This window comes from Idiotropiscis lumnitzeri, chromosome 5, assembly GCF_059441095.1.
Source record: "Idiotropiscis lumnitzeri isolate Australia: NSW breed Sydney's pygmy pipehorse chromosome 5, RoL_Ilum_1.0, whole genome shotgun sequence".
Lineage (NCBI taxonomy): Eukaryota > Metazoa > Chordata > Actinopteri > Syngnathiformes > Syngnathidae > Idiotropiscis > Idiotropiscis lumnitzeri.
The window spans coordinates 25,792,323-25,816,828 of NC_142395.1; the positions used below are offsets into that span (position 1 = coordinate 25,792,323).

Here is a 24,506-nt window from a genome sequence, read left to right on the forward strand (position 1 = left end):
CAGACATCAAGTTGGTTCATCTTTGACTCCTTATTCACCACACGGCTTGAAACAAAACACCCGTAAGTATTCAAATGTCGTCTTTTGTTATTGTAGTGCAAATAAGTTTGTCCAAAAATGTTTACAAGCATTCAATTGCTTGTTTGAAAACTGCAGTCAATTAAGGTGTGTGAGGATTAAAGTGACCCCACTCCAAACAGCGGAGTCATAACACTTCTATTTGAATCAATACATTTTTAATACGGTTTCCTGATATTGGGCAGTAGCGAGGACTATATAATTAAATACCACATTAAAACTATGCTGAAATACAATGGTAGACCTACGCAACAATCTATCACAAAACAAACGATATAGCCCCATTATGGGGGCTCTTGACCTGGCAATTTATTTCTACGTTTTGCAGACCCCAAACTGCTTTGGGACTCCAATTGAGGACCACCGATGAACTGTCGATGTACAAAGTACTGAAAACTACACGATCACCAGTGTTAATCAAAAAATACATTTTTTTTCATTATTATATTGTTATTGTAACAACAATTGATCTCATTGGGTTTGTTGTCACATTTCTGGTCAGAATCTTGAAAAACGTCATGTAAAGTCTTTTGAGCGTTTATTAGTTGGGGGTACGTACAAGAAGGTCTTTTGTCCATTCTAGTAAGACAATTCAGCGCACTTCTCGAATGGGTTGAATATTAGTTCCAAATTTCCCAAGCAGTCTTTCTGCATACTGACACTGGGGGGCAGCAAACAAATTCCCCCTTTCAAATCGTCGATTAAAAGGCTGAAATATTCACACCGTAAAAAACAAGATTTTACTGTTAAATCCCTGCACTTTCGTGGCTTTCTGTATTAATAGGCCCTTGCGCATATATTTCAACTTTATATCAATTATCTTCATCAACTTGTAATGTCTAATTTAATGTCACACAAGCTATTGCTTCGGACATGATCTAAAATAAATATTCAAATTATTAATCAAGTCTCAAAAAGAGGCGAATCGTTTTCTGATTGGCTAATCCGTAACTTCATTCTGTGACGTCATACAGACCAGGGGGAGGAGTTCGTAGGGGGCGAAAAGAGGACGAGAGGAGGCGACAGGCGGCATTGGAGGCTCCATCATCAGCGAGCGAGTCACTGCGCAGCCTCCGCACCGGGGAATGAGGACTCCTTCTCGGCCACTGAACGCGTCCTCCTCGGTCCCCCTCTTGCGGGCCTGGAAGCCCACCAGACGGATACAAAGAGTGGGAGCAACCTGGAGCTTCTGTCCACGGGCCAGCGAGGGCACGTGGTCCCATTTATCGATCCGATCACCTGTTTGTGACACCTGGAACCGGAAGGATGCTCCATGTCCACGAGCACATGTTGTGGATGTGGGAGGAGGAGGAGGAGGAGGAGGAGGAGGGGAAGGGGGGCTCCAAGCATGCGGCAGATGGACATCTTGTACGGATGCGTGTAAGTTACAGCTCTGTGGTCTGTATTCTGTCGTCGTTTCCATCAAAGCTGGCATCGCGTGCATTTATGTTCCTCACCAAGATTGGCGGCAAACATAAAAAAAAAAAATCACTCTAGTCCTGCTTGGAGAGAACAATTTGCGTCTTGTAAATAAATACTTAATGTATTATTATTGTAATGTCTCGAAAATATTCAGAGTTTTCTCCTTGTGATGCATGCCCTGTTCCCCAAATACATCACATTATTATTGTGGGTTAGCTACAGCATAGGTTGAGTGGGCAATTTAAAATATTTTTCTTTAAATTATTGCAATAAATATGCTGTTATTCATGCAAAGCCGTGTGTACTTTTCAAGCGGATAACATATTTTAAAGGCACTCAAGCAGAAATAAAAAAAAGAAAAATCAAATTAAAATGAAGCGTTGCCTCAATATGCTGGGATGATTTACATGTCTTTCTGGGCCTGTCTCACTTTTGAGGCCTGTGAATGAGACCCCAACACGTGTGCATGATAGAACATAATTATTACTTTGACCGGTAGCAGGCTTCACTGTAAATCAATGTGTCACATTCAACTATTTTAAGATATTCAGTGCAACTATGTAACGTTGCAACATGAATGTGGACCATGAGAGTATTTTGGGCCTGTCAAATGTATTAATCAACACTTGTGACCAAATTCACCAGAATATTTTTTGTGTGTGTTCTGTCCCCATGCAGGAAGGGGTGCACACACTCATGCACACACACTTGTGTGCTGTGATGCCAAAGAACAGAGCCTGTTCCTGTCTTTGGTTATCTAGCTGTATGAGTGTTAATCATCCATCATAAAGCTAGATAACCGAAAGTAGGAATGACCTTCAAACCTTCGTGAGACAAGAAGGAAGAAGAGACACAAGAGGATGCGCTTACTTTTTATCAGGTAGGTTTTATTTTTTTGTGTGTAGTTTTGTTCTTTTGTAAATATGAAGAGAAATTGATTCATTTGACAAAGGCTTGTGAGGACTCGAGGCCTGATCATAAGTTCATTCACCCTCCACGTGGTTCTAAATCAGTTGAGTTGAATTTGGGAAGACTTTTTGTGTTCTTATATTATTTTTTTTTCAAAGTAAAAAAACTATAAGTGATATTCATATTCTTTCACACTGACTATTATATTCTTAATTTTCTTACAAATGACTAAATCGGGTGATTTATGCTATGAATTAATTTACTGTTCGCAAAGTAATACAAAATGGCTAAAAATTTATGATTTTCATCCATTCATTTTCTGTACTACGAATCTTCACCATTGTATTTAAGTTAAATGCAAGTTGTTTTCAGGTGGTACAGTTATATTAAAAAAAAACTTGCTCATTTAAACACATGAACATATCACAGTAGGCATTAACAAACGTAAAACTTGTGGGTTCAAAATAATCATTTTTAACCCATATTGGGTTATGTTTTCAACCCATTGGTTTTAAGGGTGCCTTTAGCCTAACTACAAAAAAAAGAACACCATCATAAGGCTTCAACTAATTACAAACAGGTAATACATTATTACCATATTCCTATTACAAAAATATAGAAAAAATAGTCTTTTGATTGCGTTGCAAAGTGAATCATCATATTTCAGCGTAAGCAACCGACAGTCAAGTGATCGCCTATCATTAAAAGACAAAATACGACAATGACAAATAAGAAATGAAACCCTAACAAATCCCCATTAGTGTTGAATGTTTTTTTTTCATAATGAAATCAGTTATGCTAAAAATCCTATCTGTAGTTACTTTGCACTCGCCCCGTCGATCTTATTTTCCTTCTTTTGTACTCCAAGCTGCATGCAGACAAAGCAATGAGGCACACAAATGAAGGCCTCATGGCCTGGTTGAGGCAGCACATGCATGCCCACCACGAGCATGAGCATGATGTCAGGCATCCTGACATTCTGCATGCCTGCCTGCATGGTTGTGAACATGCAAAAGAGGGCAGACTTAATTGGCACTATTCAGTCTTTAAGGCCAGTGTGATCTCACTAAGTGGAGATTCACAATGAGGTCACCTTCCCGAGGCCTCTCACAGGTCACACTCTCTCGTTTAACCCTTTCGGAGGCGATGAAGCAGATTTGGTAACCGAGAGTTGGTTATGCACCTCATTATAAAGCAATTAGAACAACCCCTTACGTTTCATTAGTGAAGAAACTAAGCAATGATACTCCACCTATAAGGAAAGGAAAGGAAATAGACTCAAGTACCATGTAAGGAAAGTGTATCATACTACGTATTTAATTCTGAACATAAATGGAATGCTCATGACTAAAATGTTGAAATAATGACAATTATTAAAAATGGTTAAAAAGTAAAAGTTCTAAATATTCTCTGAAGCTATCACCATTACATGTATATTTGTACATTGGACAATGACCGGATACATCCCATAACGCTGTCACCATGACAGACTGAACGCTGTTGTGCAAATCTTATAAAACTGCCAACTAGAGATACTAATTAAATATATAAAATGCACCAGTTGCTCAAAATATTAATAAGATTTCAAAATGATCACTATAATAATCCCGAAGTAATATTCATAAACCACATATAATGCATGTTTTTATTAAGAATAAACTTCTCCTTATTCAGACTATAGTTTATTTTTAATAATGATGAAGAACAACTGATTTTTTCCCGTTCAAACGTTTATAAATATTTTTTCATTCATATTATTCGTTTCACATATGAAGACAATTCCTCTTACTGTAAATGTTAGTTGATTCACGCTATTACAAATGTAATGCGCTTTTATTATTATTATTATTATTGTTATTATTCATATATGGTTTGCTTATGAATGTATTTCAAAACAGTTCTTACCGTAATGTAAGTTTTCCACGGTGTTTTCGGATCATCTGAGCAAAGGTTTTGACGAAGTTTTTAAATGTTTGGGCTTCTATAAATTGTACGTGTGGTGTTAAATGGAAAAGTGTGCCAATGAGGATGATATCCAAAAACATGATAAAAATCAAACGCAGCTGGCCTCTTTAATATGTTTTAAAGCACAACTAAACGCGAGGAGAAATGTGAAACGGAATTTTATTGTTATTGGACTGTGTATTCTAAATTTCTAATACATTACAAAAAAAGCTCGAATCAGTCCTCGTTTGTCTGCTTGGATTAAAACGTAATGATAATTAGAATGGAATGATGATCAAACGCAAAACAACACCCTCACATTCTGCATACTCGCCTAAATGTGGGCGGGTGCCTTTGCGTTAAATCTCGAACGTGAACATAACATTCTATTTAAAAAAATCAACATAATAATTCCACGACTGTCTTTTGTGCTTCAATGAAAAGGAAAATACAGACATTATCTTTTTGTTTACAAAATTAAAAAAAAAAAAAAAGACTCCCGTCGAAGATGAAGCACAAACAACCGCACAGCTCATTAACATAATTGCATAGAAACGAGGGAAGCGGAATATTTAAAGGCGCCGCAACACCCTTTTGAACAACACTTGCACTGGACTCCGGCATACGTATAAAATATTTTGAGAGGTCATTCGTTTTCTGATGCAGCTAGTTTAGTTCTACACTACAGTTAACGCCGCACGTGTAAAGGCACAATTTTGATTAAAGCCCCTTTCTTGTATTATTGTAATGTTTTGGTTATGGCGCAGTACTTACCCGACTCTCTCTCTCTCTCTCTCTTTCACTCTCTCGTTCTCTCTCTCTCCTAACTGAACTCTACACAGTTCGATACTGTTTTATGATAATAATAAAGCCCAAAGGACTGCTCAAATTTCATATAATCAATGCTGTCATAATTTAGCTCGTATGCATACCGTTATATTTGAAATATCCATCCATCCATTAATTATCCAAATTGCTTTTTCTCACGATCGTCACAAGCGAACTGTAGCCTATCCCTGCCATCTTCGGCCAGTTTATTTCAAATATCATAATCTATTTCCTGTGAAATGTTCTATCCATTCAGCATGTTCTTTTATGGAAGTTAGATCACAGTGGAATGTTGAACAGAAAACTGTTCCTCTAATTAATGAGAGAAAAGATACAGCATACGTGACCTTCATCACGTCATAAAATGCCTGTGGCTGGGGTCACCCACATAGTGACCTATGGGCACCGGGTACCCCCCAAGGACCACATGAGGAGCAAGGGCATGTATTAAAAATTGCTCACCAGTGATGGTGCATTGTAAATTCCAAGGAATTAGTTTGAAATGTCAACACTTGAAGAGAGTTATAGAAATAGTGTTATTAATGTTTTTGATATTTCTCTGCCTTGTTAAATCATTAAATCGGGTAGCTCTTCACATGATTCACTTACAGAAAGGTTGGCGACCATGGATTTAGAACAAGAAAAGACGCAGCATTTGTGACATTTATCATGTCATAAACTGCTGTAATTGTTCACCACTATAGAAGTCATCTCCAACCTACCTTTGCCTCATTCAAGGGTCCGGTTGGTAAACTTGCGCCTCATCGTGCACATTATCATTCTGAACGAGGCCTTGCTCCACAATGGCGGCTTTGTGCGTGGGCCACTTGACAAAGGCAGGCCTGCGTCGTGTCTGTGCAGCAAGTGTGTGTTTGAGTGTGTGTACATGCACGTGTTTGTGAGAAAGCAAAAGGGAGCGAGAAGGATGCAGGGAAGCCTGGGTAAAGAGGTGGGAACCACGATCCAGACAGCAGCAGCCGTCTTCTGAAAAGTCGGCTTTTGTCTTACTGCCTCTTTATGTCTGCATGCGTGACTCTTTCTCACCTTTCGTGCATGTGCATATGCATTTGAAGCTTCATTTTCCCATCACTAGTCAACAGTCCAGAGTGACGTTAGTGTTGTAAGGAGGTGAAGAAAGTGTGTTACGTGAAAGAAAAGTTGAAGGTTTATAAAACAGTGGTGGTGTACAAATTAGAGACTGTGGCGTTCCTCAAGAAGCAAGAAGCAGATCTGGAGGGGGCGGAAATGAATATTTTGAGGTTTTCTTTAGGACTCACCAGGATAGGAAGAGAAATTAGCTCATCAGAGGGACAGCCCAGGTCAGATATTTTGGGGACAAAGTCAGCAAGAGCAAATTTTGATGGTTTGGAAAACATTCATAGGAGAGACAGTGAGTTTTTACCGAGCGACGTTAAACTTTTTCAAAAACACTCAACGTCCATTAATCCAAAATATTGGACTGGGTCTAATATTTTCAGGGTTTGAAGTGGGCATGAGTTGACATGCCCACATAAATTTTTGAGAAAATTTACCAATTTTTTATTTATTTTTTTTACATGTGATTTTTGGCCAATGTTGAAATAATATCACAATGTATGAGCTTTTTGTGAACCAAACCTTGACCTGTGCTTGTACACTCAAAATTGATGCACTTGATGGGAAAAGGTCAATAAATCTTCCATATTTTTTTTTTTTAATATTACCGTGTGTCCGAAGCACCGTGACTGCCTGGTCTAGTAAATTTGAGATTGCTGAACTGGAACCGCTGATTTGTCTGTCCACCCACCAGGACACCGCATCTGCCAATCCCGCCTTAATCCGGAGATAAACCTGATTATCCCACTCCGGCTTGTTCTTGTCTTTGTAACACTGACGGGGGACCTTTCACACCTCTTTTTTTTTCCCATGGTCGAGTGAGTCGGTGCTGTTAAGACCCCTAGTGTGGTCGCCATTCATTGCTTTTAACCGCAGCAAGGAGCAAAATATTGAATCTAATCAATATTGAGATGAGAGGCCGTATCGATTTATAGACATTTTTATCGATTCAAGTTAATATTCGTGCGTTAGTGTTTTAATTCATCTCCTTACAAGTTTTTTTTTAATTTGAGAAAGTTGGCTTTCAAAATCACCTTTTACAAATTAATTTAAAACGACAGTCATCAGCATTTGCAGTTTCACCTATTGATTGATTTTTAAATATCTATATATATATATATATTTATTTTTGGGTGGAGCACCAACCAACCTGCATTTTCGTGGATAACGTTTAGTTTATCGATAGTTTCTCCCCGTTTTGACATGATTTTTTAATGATTTTTTTTTCAATGCATTATAATGGGCGTCAAGCATAGGCGGATTTTTACTATTCGCAGGTTTCGCTTTTCCCCGCAAGTAGCTGGGGGTCCACTCTACCATAAGCAAAAAAAAAAAAAAAAAAAAAGAAAATCATCCTCCGATGCATTTCCATTCCTTCCCGCCAGTGACTCAGACCGTCAGTCAAGTTCAAGTTCACAGGATAGAAATGTCTGGACTCTTCATTCACTGTTTCTCCTCCCCCTTTTTTGAACCCCGCCCCACTCCTGCCGTTAAGATGACAGAGGGGCTCATTGCGTTGTTATGGCAGCAGGCTGGACGGCCTGACGATGTGTTGGTGAAAAGGACAGCCTGTCACAATCGCACATTGAGGTAGAGAGAGTGGGGAGACGTAGGGTCCCCCAACAGCTGTGCACAAATTCCCCCCCGCCGACCCGCTAGCACCCCAAAAGCATCCACCCACCCGCTGAATCACTCACCCCCTCCCACCCGTCAAGCCTTTCAAATAGCACCAGGACCCTGGGAACACCGGGAATGTCACATTCATCATCCTCACACGGCCCTTTCTCACCGCACTTTGCATCCTTCGTCACCACACGCACACGCACACACATGCACGCACACACGGATCTCGTCATAGTGACGGGGTTCAAATGATTCCATATTCAAAATCAAAAACGGAAATGACACAAGTCGGTGCGTAGGCAAGTGAGAGTTTTTTTTTTTTTTGCAGTTACATTCAAGCCGCACATGAAAAGCATCTCATTTGCATAAACTGCATGCTGTCTGAGGGGTTGAATTGAGGTGGGGGGCGGGGGGGGGTGACATAGCCATTCTGTGAAGAAGCATGTTCATGTATTGAGGAGTGGCGGCGACAAAGCCGCGTTGTCAATCCTACAGAGGGTGAAAAATGCCTTCAAAGAAGCAAAAATGTGTTTCTCGCTTATCTTCTAAATGCTCTCAAATCTCTGTGTAATGGACGTATATCCGTGCCATCTGAGTGCCATCCATCCATCCATTCGCTTCCACTTATCCGAGGTCGGGTCACGGGGGGCAGAATCTTAAACAGACAAGCCCAGACTTCCCAGCCACTTCGTCCAACTACTCTTCGGGGATCCCCAGACGTTCCCAAGGAAGCCGGAGACATAAAGTCTTGTCGGTGTGTTCTGGGTCGTCCTCAGGGACAGCCATCTGAATTTGAATAATAATTACGACATTGCATTTTTTTTTAATAGTTAAAAAAAATTACATAACATTTCGCATAAGAAAGTAAATGCTAAAATAAAATTCTGTTTAAAAAAATTGTAACTCAGATGGCACTAAAACGCCTCAAGATATTTTTGGGCTGAATTGTTAAAAAAAAAAGAGTGTTGAAAATTTTATCAGGGGAATTTTTTTTCAGTGTAAAAATGTAACTTAAATTTAAATTCAAACTCAGATGGCTGAATAATTCTGAGACGGATTTTTATTTTTTATTTTTAGATTTAATTTGATATATATATATTTTTAATAAATTAAAAAGAAGTCTGGCACAAAATGATCACGAGATATAACACTTTTTTATCATAATTAAAATTTGAATCAAATATGTTGAATTCAGAATTTACTGTACTGTAAAAAACGAAATCTGTGTTAGAAATGCAAATTTTTACAACCTCGTTTATTTTGATGCTGTCCATTTTCACACTTGACCTGTGAAAAATAAAATGTCACTTATTTGGAATCCCTTCAACTCTAAAAGTGTATTTGTTGAATTGTGCATAAAAGTCCTAACATTTCCTAATTTCTTCTTTTTTCAGGAAAAGAAGCAGTGGATCCCACCATTTTGCCGACCATCGTCCAAGTGTCTATCCATGCAAATTTCATTGAAGCACATTTCAAATGTCACAACGATGACCTCGACGCACAAGTGACAACAATGCTCAGACTTCACCGTTAAATGAATGAAACACCAATTTAATCATGTTTGAACGTTCATGCTTAATTCTTGTCAATATTTGAGAAGATAATTTATATAACTATGCTTATATTTTCAATTATGGTATTTTTTATTCTTATATCGTATTCTATTGGCTGTACATTGTATTGTTATAAGAAGTGCATTTCTGAAGATTTTTTTTTTTTTTATTGAAATCTTGTCATAAAAACTTCTGTTCTAAAAAAAAATAAAGAAGTGTAACAATTTATTGTGGAAGAAAAAAAGGTGTAGTTATATTTGGCCAGAGTCTGAATTGAGGTTCATTTGTATTTGAGTGACATTTTCATTCATTCGTTTCCTAAGTCGTCTTTTCAAAGCGAAAGCGTGACAACTCATGACAACAGATCGACAAACGGACACATGATGTCCGAAAAGGAGTTGGACAGAAGAGTCGTGACCTTTCGCTCTCCTGGGACGCAGCTTGACTTCACACAAGTCGCCACACACGTGCTGCTTCCTCACAGGGGTCCTGTTTTAGTTGACCGTCACTCTGAATAAAAACAGCTCGTGGTCTATGCAAGGTCAAATGTCATGTTCAATTCTTGTTATGTTTGTACTACATAAGAATAAAATAAATCATATATTTTCACTTTAGCAGTATTTTTATAAAGTGCAGAACTTCACACATCAGTTTAAAAATTTCCCAGAATTATAAATAATAGTTTGTATTCGACAGCAGCTTTGAAGGGTACTTAATAACCGATAGAAGTAATTAAAATGTCTAGTTCTTGTACATTAGGAACTCCATGTTAGCGAAGGTAGCTAGCATAAGCCACCAGCTGATAGCTAGCTAACAGTAGCGTTTTGAAAGTTCAGTAGCGGTCTGACAGACAGGCAAGGCTCATTGGGGGTCGACACTAAATAAAGCAGCCGGGTGCTAAACCTCCTCAGATCTATATATTGTCGAAAAAAGTCTGGATTTCAAAGACAGTTGTGGAAGTTAACAGCTAATCAGCTAGCAAGGGTTAGCTTTTACTTTAATAATCGATTAATCTGTCAATTGTTTTCTCAAAGAATATTTTTTCAATATGTTTTATTTTACTTTCTTCATTCACTATGTCCCAAAAGTACACTAAAACATTTTTTTTAAGATTTGGTTGCTGGTTTGGGCCAGTAACATGCCATAAAACAGACAAAAATGTGGATCATTGAATAATTGTAGCGCCTCTACAACCCCTGGATCTGATGTCAATTTAATGTCTATATGACATAAATTGAATGATTTTGATCTCTTATTGATTCACATCAGATGTCCACTGGGCTATTCGCGCATCGTCAATTTTTTTTTTTTGGGGTTAGGGGCCTTTCATGTTACAGTTGTCTGTAACATGGCAAAAAAAAAAGTCTTTTATTGTCTAGTCTACAGCATGGATAAGATTTATTATGGTGTAGCGTCTCTTTCATTGCGCCAAAAAAAAAAAAAGAAACGGTTACTGTCACCCATAACATGTCACAAAACAACAAATTTGTTGTCTGCCAACACACACGTTCCCATCCATTCACAAATCCAGTTGTTGAACTTGAGAGAAGAACATAGATGGGGGTATTTGCTGGCTCGCGAAAGCTTTGCCAAACGAGGACTGAACATGGCGTTAAAACCACTGGAATCCATAAGAACAACTCAGCGTGACATCGCTAACCACCAATTTTTGTTATCACTGTGTGGATCCAGCAGTTTGCGGTCATTAAACATTGAAGTAATAGACATATTTATCACACATCTGGTTAGGATGTGCTATGTCGCCCCTCGTAGTACTGCTGAAAATTTGTGGCCCTCCTCCATCTTTTAAATTGCCCGTTCCTGTGCATCCTATTAGTTAAAAATTGTTGTGGTAAGTATATCATTTTCCATGTGGCAAAGACGATTTTTTTGAAGCGCATCAAATCCACCAGTATGTAACCAATATTGTACAGTATAGGAAACGAGAGAAAGATCCGCAGTGTCGAGCGGGCAGCACGTTTGTGTGTGTGCAAGGCTGCAGATGATTGCGCGGTCATTTATATCTTCCAACTCACTGAGCTTTAGCTCCTGTATTCTTCATTAGCATAAGAATGCCATCAGGTCCTGTGAACTTCCCCAACCTATTGACCTAGCTCCCCAGACATGAATAGCCGCACTTTGACGCTCCCCAGCCTCTCAAACAGCCTTTAAGTCCCAATCATGGTAATTTAATATATCTTAAGCCCCCGGCTGCTTGCCCAGAACCCCTCCGCAGTTTGTTTTACGCATTCACTGATTCCCACCTCTTTGAGCTTTTCCATATTTGGCGAATATAAGGGGCTGCGTGGCAGGATAAAACCCCCTTTCTGCAGCATAATAAGCCACAATTCCATATAATTAGGACGATTTTTTTTCTTATTATTGTGCTGCTTTTTGATGGCGCAAGACAAACCTGAGGGTAACAAACATCCTGTTGGAATGGGGTTTTTTTTTTCACTAAAATAACTTAATTAAATCTGTTAAGAATCTAATTTATGAAAATCATGTTTATGGGTTTTTATTTATCATTAAGTTGTTTTAGAAATCAATTCGTTGTAACATGCAAGAAACTGCCACTTGTGGCCTCCATGCAGACGAACGGGCGCTTCTCATGGGTGCTACAGCACCCCCTGTAGGAGATTTGACACATTACAGGTGTACGTTCACCTGCCGCAAAATCACCCAATGATTCTTTCTAGTTTTATCAAAACCTAATGAAATAATTATTGACAGTTTTGAAAAAAAAAAGTTCAGTTCAATTTAATCTTTGTATTTTAATCGTGAATGTGGAGTCATTTATTGGGTCTCGTTAGTTCTTAGGTCAGAGAATATTTTAATAAATTTCAAATAGTTTACAAAAATCCCAACCTCTGCTTCCTACTGTAATTTGCTTGTGCGGTTAAAAGCATCATTTCAACTTTGGCACCATCTGCTGGAAATAAAATACTGGATGCACACTCGTGCCACATTGATGGCATCCTAAATTTCACTTTATCCTTCAAGAAGGTCAAATGTTACACAGTTAAGACCTGACATTATTTCAAACAAAGTCCTATATTTTGCTAATTTGCATTATGAATGATTTATTTTTTGGTGCACAACCACACGATGAAATCCTCTCAAAAATTACATCATCATCATCCTGGATTTAAATGCCAAAGAAATGTAATAGTTAGTAAAATTAAATGGAGGCATGAATTACTTTTTCAGAGTGTTGCTATGTTTACACAATTATGAAAAACCTGATTGTGTTTATGCCAACTATTAATAGAAGGTGATACCGAATGTTCATTTCTTTTATTTCTGAAGGCGTAAATATATAAATATGTGTTGTTGTGTCAGTATACTGGCTGATTGACGGCTGAGTCTGCAGGAAGAGGCATTCATGAATATTTTCCGAAGACAGACATTTGTGAAACAAAAAACTTCCCTGCTGCTGGGCTACAGAAATCCCTGAAAGCAGATATTTGTTCAAGGAAACAAAGCACATGTTTGTTTCTCTTTGCATGGCTTCCTAATCAAAGCTTCTAATTAACACAGTTTCTTTCCACCTATTGGAGATCAAATCCTCACAATTATCAGCGCAAACCTTGATGAGATGGCATCCCATGCATTCATACGTGGCACAATAATCTTCATCCTGGGTCGGCTTCAGTGCACAAGCAGAGGGGAGTGAGGCCCACCCGGTTGGATTGTCCTATTCTCTTTTAATTAGACAACCAAAACACATCCTTGATGGAATCTTACACCAACAAGAGGCAAAGTTAAGCGCAATTTATCAGTTCCTTGGATATTCATTGACTCATATGAATATTGGTTGTGAATGAGAGCTGAAAATATTTCAGTTGTGCATGTCAGCATTTCAATTTTAGTTCATTTTAGTATGTATCAGCGTTGTAATAGTTTTACATTTTTTGTAATAGTCAGTTTTATTTCGTTTTGAATTTTTTTTTTCAAAATCAGGTAATTGTAATTAGTTTTTACAGCAGGTTTGTTGGGTTTTATTAGTTGTATTTTTTTTCGAAAATGTTTTGTTTTTGTTGAGTAACTAATAGTTTTAGTATTAGTTTTTTTTATGGAAAAATAAAAATAAACTAAAATAAATAAATAAATAAAAAGGCCGCTAATTATTGTGTAATAAAGTAAACTACAATTCTCATATGACTGTTTGACATTCCTTCTTTTGGACGTTCCTTCTTTTGTATGGACGTGCAGTAATACCAAAATGGATACATTTAAAATGAAATCCAAAAGCTCATGCATGATATTTACAAATACGAAAGTCGTTTTCGCTATAACTTTAGTTATTTTTCGTTAGCTATATAAACGTAAGATTTTATTTTTCAGCTAGTTTCAGCATTTAAAAAAAAATCATTATGGGAATTTTTTTTTTTTTTTTTTTTTAACTATAATATAATGTATTACAACATTCCAGTTGTATGTATGAAAGTGTTTCAGTACACATGAGAGCGTTACCGGTAGTTTTATGAGAGCATTGCCAGTCATTTGCATGAGAGTGCTTTACTAATGTGTGAGAGCGCCGCCAGTCGTGTGTATGCGAGCATTTCAGTAAATTTTGTGCGAGCATTTCTTCAGTGTGTGAGAGGTAACCCTGAGTGATGCCCCTGAAGTCTCTCACACACCCGGGCAACGTGCGCACATCATGTTTTGTGAGACTCTGACGAGACGTGACAGGCCAGCTCGCTCTCAGAGATGCACGAATTTGCTCCATTTTTGCTTCACTGGAGATTTCTTTATTTCATAAAGGACAATGGTGTCTTTCTTTTTCATTCCCTTACGTTGCCCCCTTCTCTCTCGCACTCTCTCTCTCTCTCTCTCTCTCTCTGTCTTTCATAGTCACATACGCACACTCACATCCACACACACAAAGCCTCGCTGGCAGACACACGCACACTTGCTTGCTGTCATGCTCATTTTGATGGTAATTAATGACATCACCCTGCGTGCGGTGCATGGCGGTAGTGTGTGCGTGTGTGTATGTGTGTGTGTAATGCGGAGGGGGGGGGGATTCTTGGGGTACATTTGTTTGTTGAGCAAACCGTGGGAACAGGGCGCTCTCCAGGGTGGCGAGTCAGGGCCTCCCACAATACATATGCTGTTGCTTTTCACCCAAACACCCCCAAGAGAATCATCAGCTCTCCTTTTCTTTCATTTCTTCCCTCCACGTCTTTGTGGCTGGCGTTCATTGGCCGTTGTTGCGATGTTGAGTGAGAATTTACTGCCATCTCTCTGTCACTGCGCTTCATGTGCACGTGATGAAACTTTTGCCCTCTAGTGTGACATTATTATTTCTCTTAACATTATACAGAATGGCACTTTTGAAGTATAGTGTGTTATATTAACAGCACACTTCAGTAGGCACACATGTGTAGCAACAACAAAAATGTCCCTAGATTGACATAAAAACAAGTTGACAATGTTTACTGTTGTGTTTATTGAATCCACTGCATTTCTGCACCGAGGACACACTGAGAACAAATAGTGGGCTTGCTCTTTTCTAGAATACTTCAACAAGACTGTAAATGAACCTTCACCCTTCCAGAAATATGAACACGTAATATATTGCACATTGACCTAACACTTTGAAAATCTCAATTTTTTTCCATCTAATAATCGCCTAATCATCACAAACTTCTCTATCAGAGTTTTTTTTTTTAACATAACTTCACATCCTATTGCATATAAGTATATTGCATACAGGTGTAGTTTGTGTGCCAATGTCAAAGCAGAAAATGTGAAGAATATGATTTGGGGTGGATCAACACGCCCCTGCTCAAATGTCAAAGTTTTTGTAATTAAAAACTGATATCAATATATATCCTTTCAAATATTTTTCCAATATTCCATACTGAATTTATTTATTTATTTGTTTGTTTGTTTGTTTGCTAGTTTATTTTTATTTTTATGTTTATTTTTATTTTTATTTTTATTTTTATTTTTATTTTTATTTTTATTTTTATTTTTATTTTTATTTTTATTTTTATTTTTATTTTTTTGTAAGAGGAGAGTTAAAAATCAACTATTGAAATTATGTTGCACAATTATGCACACCTTACTGTAACGTGGATAGCATTCTTAAACTAATTAAGTAAGAGTCAGTACACACTCAATTTCAAGTGCCTCTGATAAACCCCAAAGTAAAGATCGGTTAATGCATGCTTTTTAAAAATTTTTCTTTGTGGGTTTTATCTTGAGGTTTTCAGATGGCACATTTGGAATTATTCACAATTTCCTCCTCCTAGTCCAAGACCCCAGTTCCAGCGGAAGAAAAACAAACCCAAAGCAACTTCCTGCCACCGCCATGCCTCACTGTGGATATGGTGTAGTCCGCAGCTTATGAGCAGTTTTGCATTTGTGCCAGACTTACTCCACACAATCTATTATCAGAGCCATTTATCCTTTTGGTAGATAAAGTAGAACTTTGGTTTCTGCAGACCACAGCAAAATCTACCAAACACATTATGGTTGCAAGAGGGTGTGTATACTTGTGCAACTACATTATTATTCTTGTTCATTTTTTCTTCTCATCTTGATTTTTTATTTTTTTTTACCCCCCCATAAAAATCTGTTGAATTGTGCACTTTTTAGATAAGCAGTCATTTGGACAGGGGTGTGAAGACTTTTTATAATAACTGCACTATCTCCGAAACAAAAAAAAACCCAACAAGTTTTATGCGATCCACTTTCAAAGTGCTCTTCACTGAGTAAATACGGGTGGAGCCCAGATGGACGGCGCAGAGCGCTCCAATCAGCTCACAAAGGTGATATAATTGCCGGGGCAGGGTGGGATGAAGCCACAGCTTTGGAGTTCTCCACTCTCCTCCTTTCCCCATTGCACCTATTCTCTCCAAGTCTACATGCACTGATTATCCTCCCCTCCTTCATTGTTCCATTATCCCCTTGCAACAACAGGCCAATTTGTCCCTCCAGCTTGGCTCCCGCCTCCTACCCCCTGCTGCGTTATTTAGCCCCTCTCCTCCACTTCAATGGCAGGTACCGGTCAGAGGACTTCCACAGCATCTCGGCTATTCCTCAACGCCCCCCCCCCTCCCCTGCCCAGTAGCCTTTAATCTGATTACAGGGCTTCTGCAGTCTTTCAGAGGAGGCCAGTCCCAGGAGGACAATAGCAGACCAAGTGGTTTCACAAACACTCTCGGCAGGCTAATATAATTCTCAAAAGGTCCTCTCTGGCTAAAATCACTGAGGAGAAACATCTCTCACTTCCTGCCTCATACAATCCAATTTCAATACTTATTGATGCAAATAAAGAAGCTGATTAAGTTGAAGAAAAGGTTCGAAGCAACTGTGGGTTTTTTTCCCCCTCTGGGCTCCACATTGGGAACTCTTGTCAAATTGTGAGATTTTATAACAAGGATTTTCAAGAGAGGTGTCAAATAGTTGATTCCTTTGGTTCATTTGGCATCACACAAGATATGGATGAGAATTTTTTTTTTTTTTTAAACGATCATCCACATTATCGAAAGTAATACGTTGGAAAACATATTGGTGAATTAATTCTACTGTGGATTGATGGTGGAATTTATTATGCAGTGCTTATTTGGTTTAAAAAAAAAAAAAAAAAACGTTTACATTTTTTCGTATGATCGCAAATAAAGTGGGTCATGAATACAGTACAATAAAACAGACTATCAGCAGACTAAAAACTTTTCTGACTGAATATTGTTATCTCTATAGGTGTGTTCTTTTTCGTACAAAACAGCTGTGGGCAAACTACGGCCTGGGGGCCACATGCGGTCCGTTCAACGTTTTAATCCGGCCCGCCGAATTTGAAAAAAAACTAAATGAATAAACCTTGTTAATGTTTTATTGTCTAAATACTCTGGTTTTTCAAAGACATATTTTGTTGTAGCCCTTTTGTTCACTTTCATTTAAAATTAAATGTATTTTTTTACCAAAACACTCCATCCATCTGCGCCTGGTCGGTCAAATTTTCAGAACCCATTGTGGCCCGCCAATCAAAAAGTTTGCCCACCCTGGTATAAAACTATCAATTTTGTGTAGCTTCGGTTTGTGAGTAATTTCACACCAAAACATCATAAATTTATAGTAAGATATGGACATATACTATGAAAATTAAAACAGACAATGCCTATTCTTACCGCCACATACAAACATAGAAAACAAGAAGTAGATAAACGGGGGTCAATAAAACATTTGACCTCTGTGACCTTAAATAACAAGATGATAGTTAATGGCTTTGACCCCATCGGGACGTTCGCGGTGACACGCAGCACATGTCCTCCTTGTGCATTGAGTTCATTAAGTCACACCCCATTGGTCAGGAAATGACCCCACTGACTGACCCGTTCGTACCTCGTTACCATCACAATCAAGCCAGCAAGAAAGAACGCAAGCAGTCACCTCCAGGAGATGTTGTCATGTGTTTTTTCTTTTTTAATAAGGAAAATAGTACAATAGGGACGTTACGCCATCACACTGATGCTACGGTATACTTAAGCCTCGTTTACGTTTCCATTGCATGTTCGCATTAAGATGAATTGACTTTGGTTAGGCAACAATATAAACATAAATATAAACAATAAAATTTAACTGGGACATTAAATAGTTGTAACATCTATTTTTGTTTTTTGTTTACTATCGGCCAATTTAAATCATCCAGACGACTGCATCTAAAAAAACTTGTAAATTGGGACATGAGCCGTCTCTGACGCAGCCAGCATAAATGCGGGCAGACAAAAAAAAAATAATAATAATAATAATGCAAAGTGTGGCGTGATGTGTTTCACACTGATTGTTAAAATTAAGTACAATGTGCAAATCTTTGATGGAACAGTTTTGCATAGTACAACCAAGGTTACAACAGTGTTATTAATATTAATTCTAGTTAGTTTCCATTTTGCTTTGACTTCTTTAAAGTCAACCTCATAGAATCAGGTCCAAAATTGTAAAAATATAAACGTGCCAACCTTCATATAAATGTTTACAGTAATCCCTTGTTTATCGCGGTTAATGAGGACCAGAACCTCGCCGTGAAATGTGGAAAAACAGGTTGATATTTTTAAATTATTATTATTTTTTTATTTAAATTTATATGTTGGTATTTTGTATTTGTTGCCAATATGTGGCTTTTTGAAGGTCATTTTTGTATTTTATTAGTTTTTTTATGATTATTATTTGTATTTCAGGTATCCATGGATTCAATACATGAATGAATTATTTATTACATTATTAAATACGATATGAGTATGAGCAGTTCAAAGAAACAAAGAACATAAATAAAATGATGTCACATGTTTAATTTGCGTTTACAAATGATTCGAAAATTTGGAACAGAACAAAAAACACATCAATATTACAGTGATTAAAACTTGAGTCACCTCAACAAGTACGGCATGCGACAAGGAACTATACACACTTCTTACAAACACCTTCAATTCAATTGAAAGGAACAAAAAGCTACAATTTACAAGTGCATATACCGTAATATTTTCTACAAATACCTTTTGATAGAAATAATAATACAAAGATGCAAGACATTGCAGTCATAAAGGGGAAGAGATGTGTTTGCCACGCATGGAAGTATTTCATTCGGTTCATCACGCACACACACACACGCACACACACGCGCGCACACGCACATTATTTCCACACGCACACGCATTTCTGCGACTCACGCAAACACCACTTTTCACAACTTAACCAATTCTCTGTCAGGTGTTCCTTAGTCCGAAGCAACTTAAAGTGTCCATCTTGTTCAAACTATTTCTTTATTGTTCTGTCAAGTCCTTTGGGATCATCCACTGTGCGACTAGCTCTCCTCCACAGAGAAATTGGACTCAGATCTGCCAAGAAGAAATAAGAAAATACATAGAATCAGACTTCCTGTGAGGAAGGAGTTTACAAAGCAGCTCAAGTTAAGAAGAGTGACTTTACAGGTCTTGCTTGTTGATCATGTGGTTGTTGTACTCCAACACCGGAGGGATGCCCTCCTCTTCCTCGGGGACCTGCAAAATCCCAACACGCAAGCAAATTTATCATCTGCAGCATTCCATCCCGAGCGATACCACAGACCGATCACGGAGCAAAAGCGCCATCTGGCGGTAGAAAAGCGCACTCACCTCCCAGTAGACTTCATCGTCGAAGCAGTTGTCATCAGCAGGGTCGCCCCAGATTGGGATTCTGAGGATGACACCTGGACGAACAAAATGAAGCGACACAATCAACTAATGTTCACATACTCTAATTTAGCTTTTTAGCTTTCAAGACATTGCGGCTTCAGCATACTTTGTGCTCCTATAAAAAATTCGATTTAAATTGTGTTTTCCAACGTTTATTGAGCCCATAAAATTTCTTCAAGTAATTTAAATAAATTAATTCAACAATTAAAATTTAATTTAAATGTAAAAAGTTTGCAAACAACGGCATTAAACAACTACATATAAAGATTTGGACTCACCAACAAGTGCTCCTCCAACGAGCCCAAAAGCGATCGCCACACATGTGCCAGCAGCCTGGAAGCCCCCCTGCGTGCCCACAGACCTGTTCTTAAACTTGCCTTCAAAGTCAAAGGTGTCTATCAGTCTGGAGGAACAACACAAAGTTACGTCATCACTCTCGGCTATTGAATATTTCAATACATGATGTGATTCTCCGATGAAACTGCGAGTGTGCAAGCTGCCTACCCCTGCTGGCTGTAGACACTTTCGGTGGCGGCAGCAGCAACAATTGCGCCAGTAAAGCCGCCAAGCATGCCCGGTACAGCATGCAGGTTGTGGACGCCACATGTGTCCTGCAGCTTCAGGTACTTTTCCAAAAAGGGCTGAGAGAGTGGAAAACAGTAAATGTGTTATTATTACTGCGCATGTAAACCACTGGACAAGGGCATTCATCAGCAATCGGTAGATATATTAAAATAGCTAATGATTAATTTTGCAACTAGTGATGAGTAAATGAAACATCTAATCTGCTTCATGACCCAGTTGTAGTATTTTTGGACTCCAGTAGAGGGCACTCTCGGTTCAACGATGGGCTGAAAGCACACTGAATTGACTTCTTTTTCTTAAACCCTTTATTTAAAGCAACAGTGCCATCTACAGGACTCCAAAATACAACAACTGGTTCATGAAGCAAATTTGAAGCTTCATTTTCCCATCACTAGTTGTAACATCTTAATCATAGATGTCAATTCAACTGTCGTTGTTTTTTTTTCCTAATGAATGATTTATTATTAATTAATTAATTAATTTGTTTATATCTCAGTAATGTAGCTCAGAAGGTGCTGATCTCAACACAGATGAGATGAAATCAGAGTTTCTGCAAGATTTCTAGGCATTTGAAATAAGAGCAATGAAATAATTTTAGGACCAAGTGTCAGTTTAGTAGATATGGAAGACTGTTTCCAAAACGCGCTTAAAAAAAAAAAGTTGGCTGAACTAAAAATTCCAAGACAACAAACTTCGAAGAAAGTTTATGTTGGGCAAGTCAACTAAATATCTTCAGTTTTGCTAATGTGAAAAATTGGCTTTCCCACATTTTCAACAAAGAAATAAAATTTGACTGAACTAATTGGAGTAAAGCAACTCAGCAAATTGTTTTGGCGCAAACATTTGGCTTGCTTTGTTGACATGTTTCCATAAATGTCAATAATTTATATTTTAAAGTTGCTCAAACTTAAATGACTGTTTTAGCAAAAATTGAAAAAAATGTGTGCTTTGCAGTTTTTTTCCCTGGCGAAAGTAGGACAATTCATATTTTTTGGAAAGAAAATTGTGTCATGTACATGACCATGACATGACCTATCTAGTCCCCCCCCCCAAAAAAAAAAAGTGAAGTGAAGTGAGACTACAGTCAGATCGACAAGCTCACCGAAACAAAAAGGTAGCCGAAAGTCGAGATGATGCCCGTGAGGAATCCCACAATGAGCGCTCCATAGGGCATGATCATGAACTCAGCCGCAGTTCCCATAGCAACGCCACCAGCCAAGGTGGCGTTCTGGATATGCACCTATCAGGTGAACACTCACGTTAGTCAGGACTTGCTCATGTATTTTTAATTTTTTTTTTGAACTCCTGAAGCTTACCATGTCCAGTTTTCCTCTCTTTTGCGACAAGCTGGAGATGGCGACGGTGGTGAGCACCGACGACGCCAACGCAATGTAAGTGTTGATGGCCGTTCTGTGCTGACCGGCGCCGTGGTCTGTGATGGCCGAGTTGAAACTGGGCCAGAACATCCACAGGAACAATGTGCCTGTGAGATGAAACAAGACAGACGTCAGTTGCTGGGACTTTTTTTTTTTTTTTTCATTAAGAAAAGAATTGTACCGATCATGGCGAACACATCCGAGTGGTACACAGATCCATTCAGACGTTTGCTTAGGTCAAGTTTTGGTCGATACAGAACCCACGAGATGGCCAGACCATAATATCCCCCGAAGGCGTGAATGACCATGGAGCCCCCCGCGTCTCTGCACTGTTGAAAATATTCATATCAGCATTGGAAATGGAAGTTCAGTGGTGCTTCATCCTGAGATGAGACTCATTACACAAAAAAAAAAAAAAACCTCAAATCATCTTTCCCCATTGAAGTGAATGGAAACGCCACTAATGCGTTCCAAAGTCCCCCCCCAAAAAACGAGAAAGAAATCGTGTATAATCTATTTATTAGAAAAACTAGTACTCTATAATATTGTACTTTATAAAGACGCACTTAAAAAAATAAATAAATAAATAAAAAAAACACACACTTTTTTTTCAGTCTCCTTAAAAAGTGAGAAATTTGGCGATAAAAAGATTGCGCCCATTGCTAGCGATTGCTTCTGCGTATCCGTAGACCGTCAAGTCTACATGTGTTGCATCATCATTTATGTTCAAATATCTCTTGCTGAAAGGTTTACAACACCGTGACATTAATGCAAGTTTCATTCGCCTGTCTATGGCAATTAGTGAGGTAACATTAAGCGAGCAGACATTTGTGAAGGAAAATTATGTGGTTGCTTTAAATATGCAACATGCAATAAGGTTTGTTTTCTTTTGAGTCCGCTTGTACGGTCCGACAGAAAGTGCCATGAAATCATTTCAAGCTTTCTCTTTGAATAAACGCTCACCATCTGCCAAACTGCTGCTGGGAGCGAAATAACTTGCGTTGACTATCTATCCTGTAGTTCAAAGCGACATCCCATGACTGAAAAGTGTCTCAAGCCACCTGTGTATACACTCATTGGCCGCTTCAAAAAGTAAAACTGCAGTCTAAAAAACATTAGCCTTGACAAAGATCATTTTGATTGGCAGGTCTTATTTGAAAAAGGCTTTTGTTTTTGTGGTTGAAGTTTGCATTGGTGTGCGGAGTGTGTTTTGCCTGGGTGTAACCGTAACGCATGCTACTGAGAGGTACTGGTCTTGTCTGCACTACACTCGAATATGCCGATGTACCCGTTTTGCGACAGCACAAAATACAAAATGGCCTCCAACCAACACACTATTTTGCTATATGATTGTCCTCGCGGACTCACGTGAAGGAGGTCGAGGATGATGTACTCCTCCACAGCGAAGAGCGTGACACCAAACAAGGTGAAGACCAACGTCTGGACAGGGCTGACTTTACCCAAGAGGGCACCGTAGGCGATCAGAGAGCCGGCGCAGCAGAAGTCAGCGTTGATCAAGCTGTGAGAAACATTCCGAAAACAGGAAATGTTCTTTTTGACAATGCACCCAGTTGCCAAACTTGAAGGTCCTGCTCTTAAAGCTCAAAAGCATTCCTCTCACCTCTCCACGCCGATGGTGATTTTTCCAGTTTTTGGGTCGAGGGCGTGGAACCAGCCCTGCATGAGGAGAGCCCACTGCAGGCCGAAGGCGGCGATCAGGAAGTTGAAGCCCACTCCACCAAAGCTGTAACGCTTCAGGAAGGTCATAAGGAAGCCGAATCCAACGAAGATCATGACGTGGACGTCCTGGAAACCTAGAAATGAACAAATGGTGTCCATGTTGAGTTTTGAACTGCTGTGCAACATTCAGAGAACAGAGATTTTTGTTTTTTCGTTTTTGTTTACTTTTCCATATATTTTTATTATTGGCAGAAACATGTCCAGATTCCGGCAGCAAAAATAATGAATAAATATATTTTTAAATTATATCTATTTCTTTTTTTTTGGGGGGGGGCAGGTGGTGCAAAAACAGGCTTCCATAGCTCGAGGGTTATTTCTGACGTACCCTTTCAAAGGGGAGTTTGCATTTTTTTTAAACCACCTGACCAAGTCAGATCATTCCATCATCGACAGAAGGCGTGGCCGACAGTGTCAATCATTTGCTGGGGAAATATGAATTTTGTGTCAACTGCGGAAACACATTCTATTTATGACTTTGCAATAATTATAATAATTAATTATTGTCATTATCATCATTTCAAATATATTTGATTACAATTCAGTAATTTAAAAAATGTACAATAGGATAATGACACATGATTGAAAAATATCCAATTTGTATTATTAGTATTGAATTTATTAATTATTATTTCCTATATTGAAGAATGTGAAATCCATTTGAATGCCCAAGACATTTTTATTATTAATTGATTTTTTCCATTTGATGAATATATGCATCTTAACTTTTTCTACACATGAAAATGAAAGGATATATATGAACAAAATGAAAAAAATATATCAAAAATATAAAAAAAATAAAAATAAATAAAGAATTGTCAACACTCAAAAACAATGTCCAAAAAAAAATAAAAAATGACATTACTGCAGCAAAAATAATAACAATTAAAAAAAAAAAATACACTTACTCGGATATCTGAAATAGAAGTCATTCTCAATATCGCTTGTGATGTTATTAGCCTCTTTGAATTCCTCCCAGTGAGCGTCCGACTCGTCATCGTAGCGGATGAACACTCCAAAGAGGATAACCATAGCAAACTGCCACACGAAGCAGACCGCCGGCAGACTGACCCGCACGTTGGTGTTCTTGCGGACATTGCAAATGGCCTCGCAGCAGTTCCCCATGGTGATCAGACCCGATGATGCTCAGCTCACTGTGCCTCCTCTGCAACATC

General features: G+C 38.4%; 1 protein-coding gene and 1 long non-coding RNA gene across 2 annotated transcripts; one reads left to right on the forward strand and one right to left on the reverse strand.

Moving 5' to 3' along the window:
• Nucleotides 1–2,299: 2,299 nt before the first annotated feature.
• On the forward strand, nt 2,300–9,453 carry LOC148337447 (uncharacterized). Its single transcript, XR_015843281.1, has 2 exons — nt 2,300–2,380; nt 9,294–9,453. It is a non-coding gene; the product is annotated as an uncharacterized LOC148337447 (long non-coding RNA).
• A 9,283-nt stretch (nt 9,454–18,736) lies between these two features.
• LOC148337448 (ammonium transporter Rh type C) lies at nt 18,737–24,506 on the reverse strand. The gene is made up of 11 exons (XM_088295620.1): nt 24,240–24,506; nt 23,216–23,408; nt 22,963–23,113; nt 21,776–21,923; nt 21,535–21,701; nt 21,321–21,458; nt 20,138–20,274; nt 19,912–20,036; nt 19,574–19,647; nt 19,389–19,459; nt 18,737–19,297 (listed from the first exon to the last, which is right to left on the reverse strand). The coding sequence occupies exons 1-11, from the start codon at nt 24,454–24,456 to the stop codon at nt 19,264–19,266; spliced, it is 1,455 nt and encodes a 484-aa protein (XP_088151746.1). The 5' UTR covers nt 24,457–24,506; the 3' UTR covers nt 18,737–19,263.

Bases quoted from the DNA above. Each gene is read 5' to 3' on its own strand.
- LOC148337448 (XM_088295620.1), bottom strand. From the start codon at position 24,456: ATGGGGAACTGCTGCGAGGCCATTTGCAATGTCCGCAAGAACACCAAC. The intron at 21,702-21,775 runs GTACAATTCTTT...TTCATCTCACAG, and splicing joins GGATGTGTTCGCCATGATCG to GCACATTGTTCCTGTGGATG. The intron at 19,298-19,388 runs GTAAAGTCACTC...TCTTCTTGGCAG, and splicing joins ATGATCAACAAGCAAGACCT to ATCTGAGTCCAATTTCTCTG.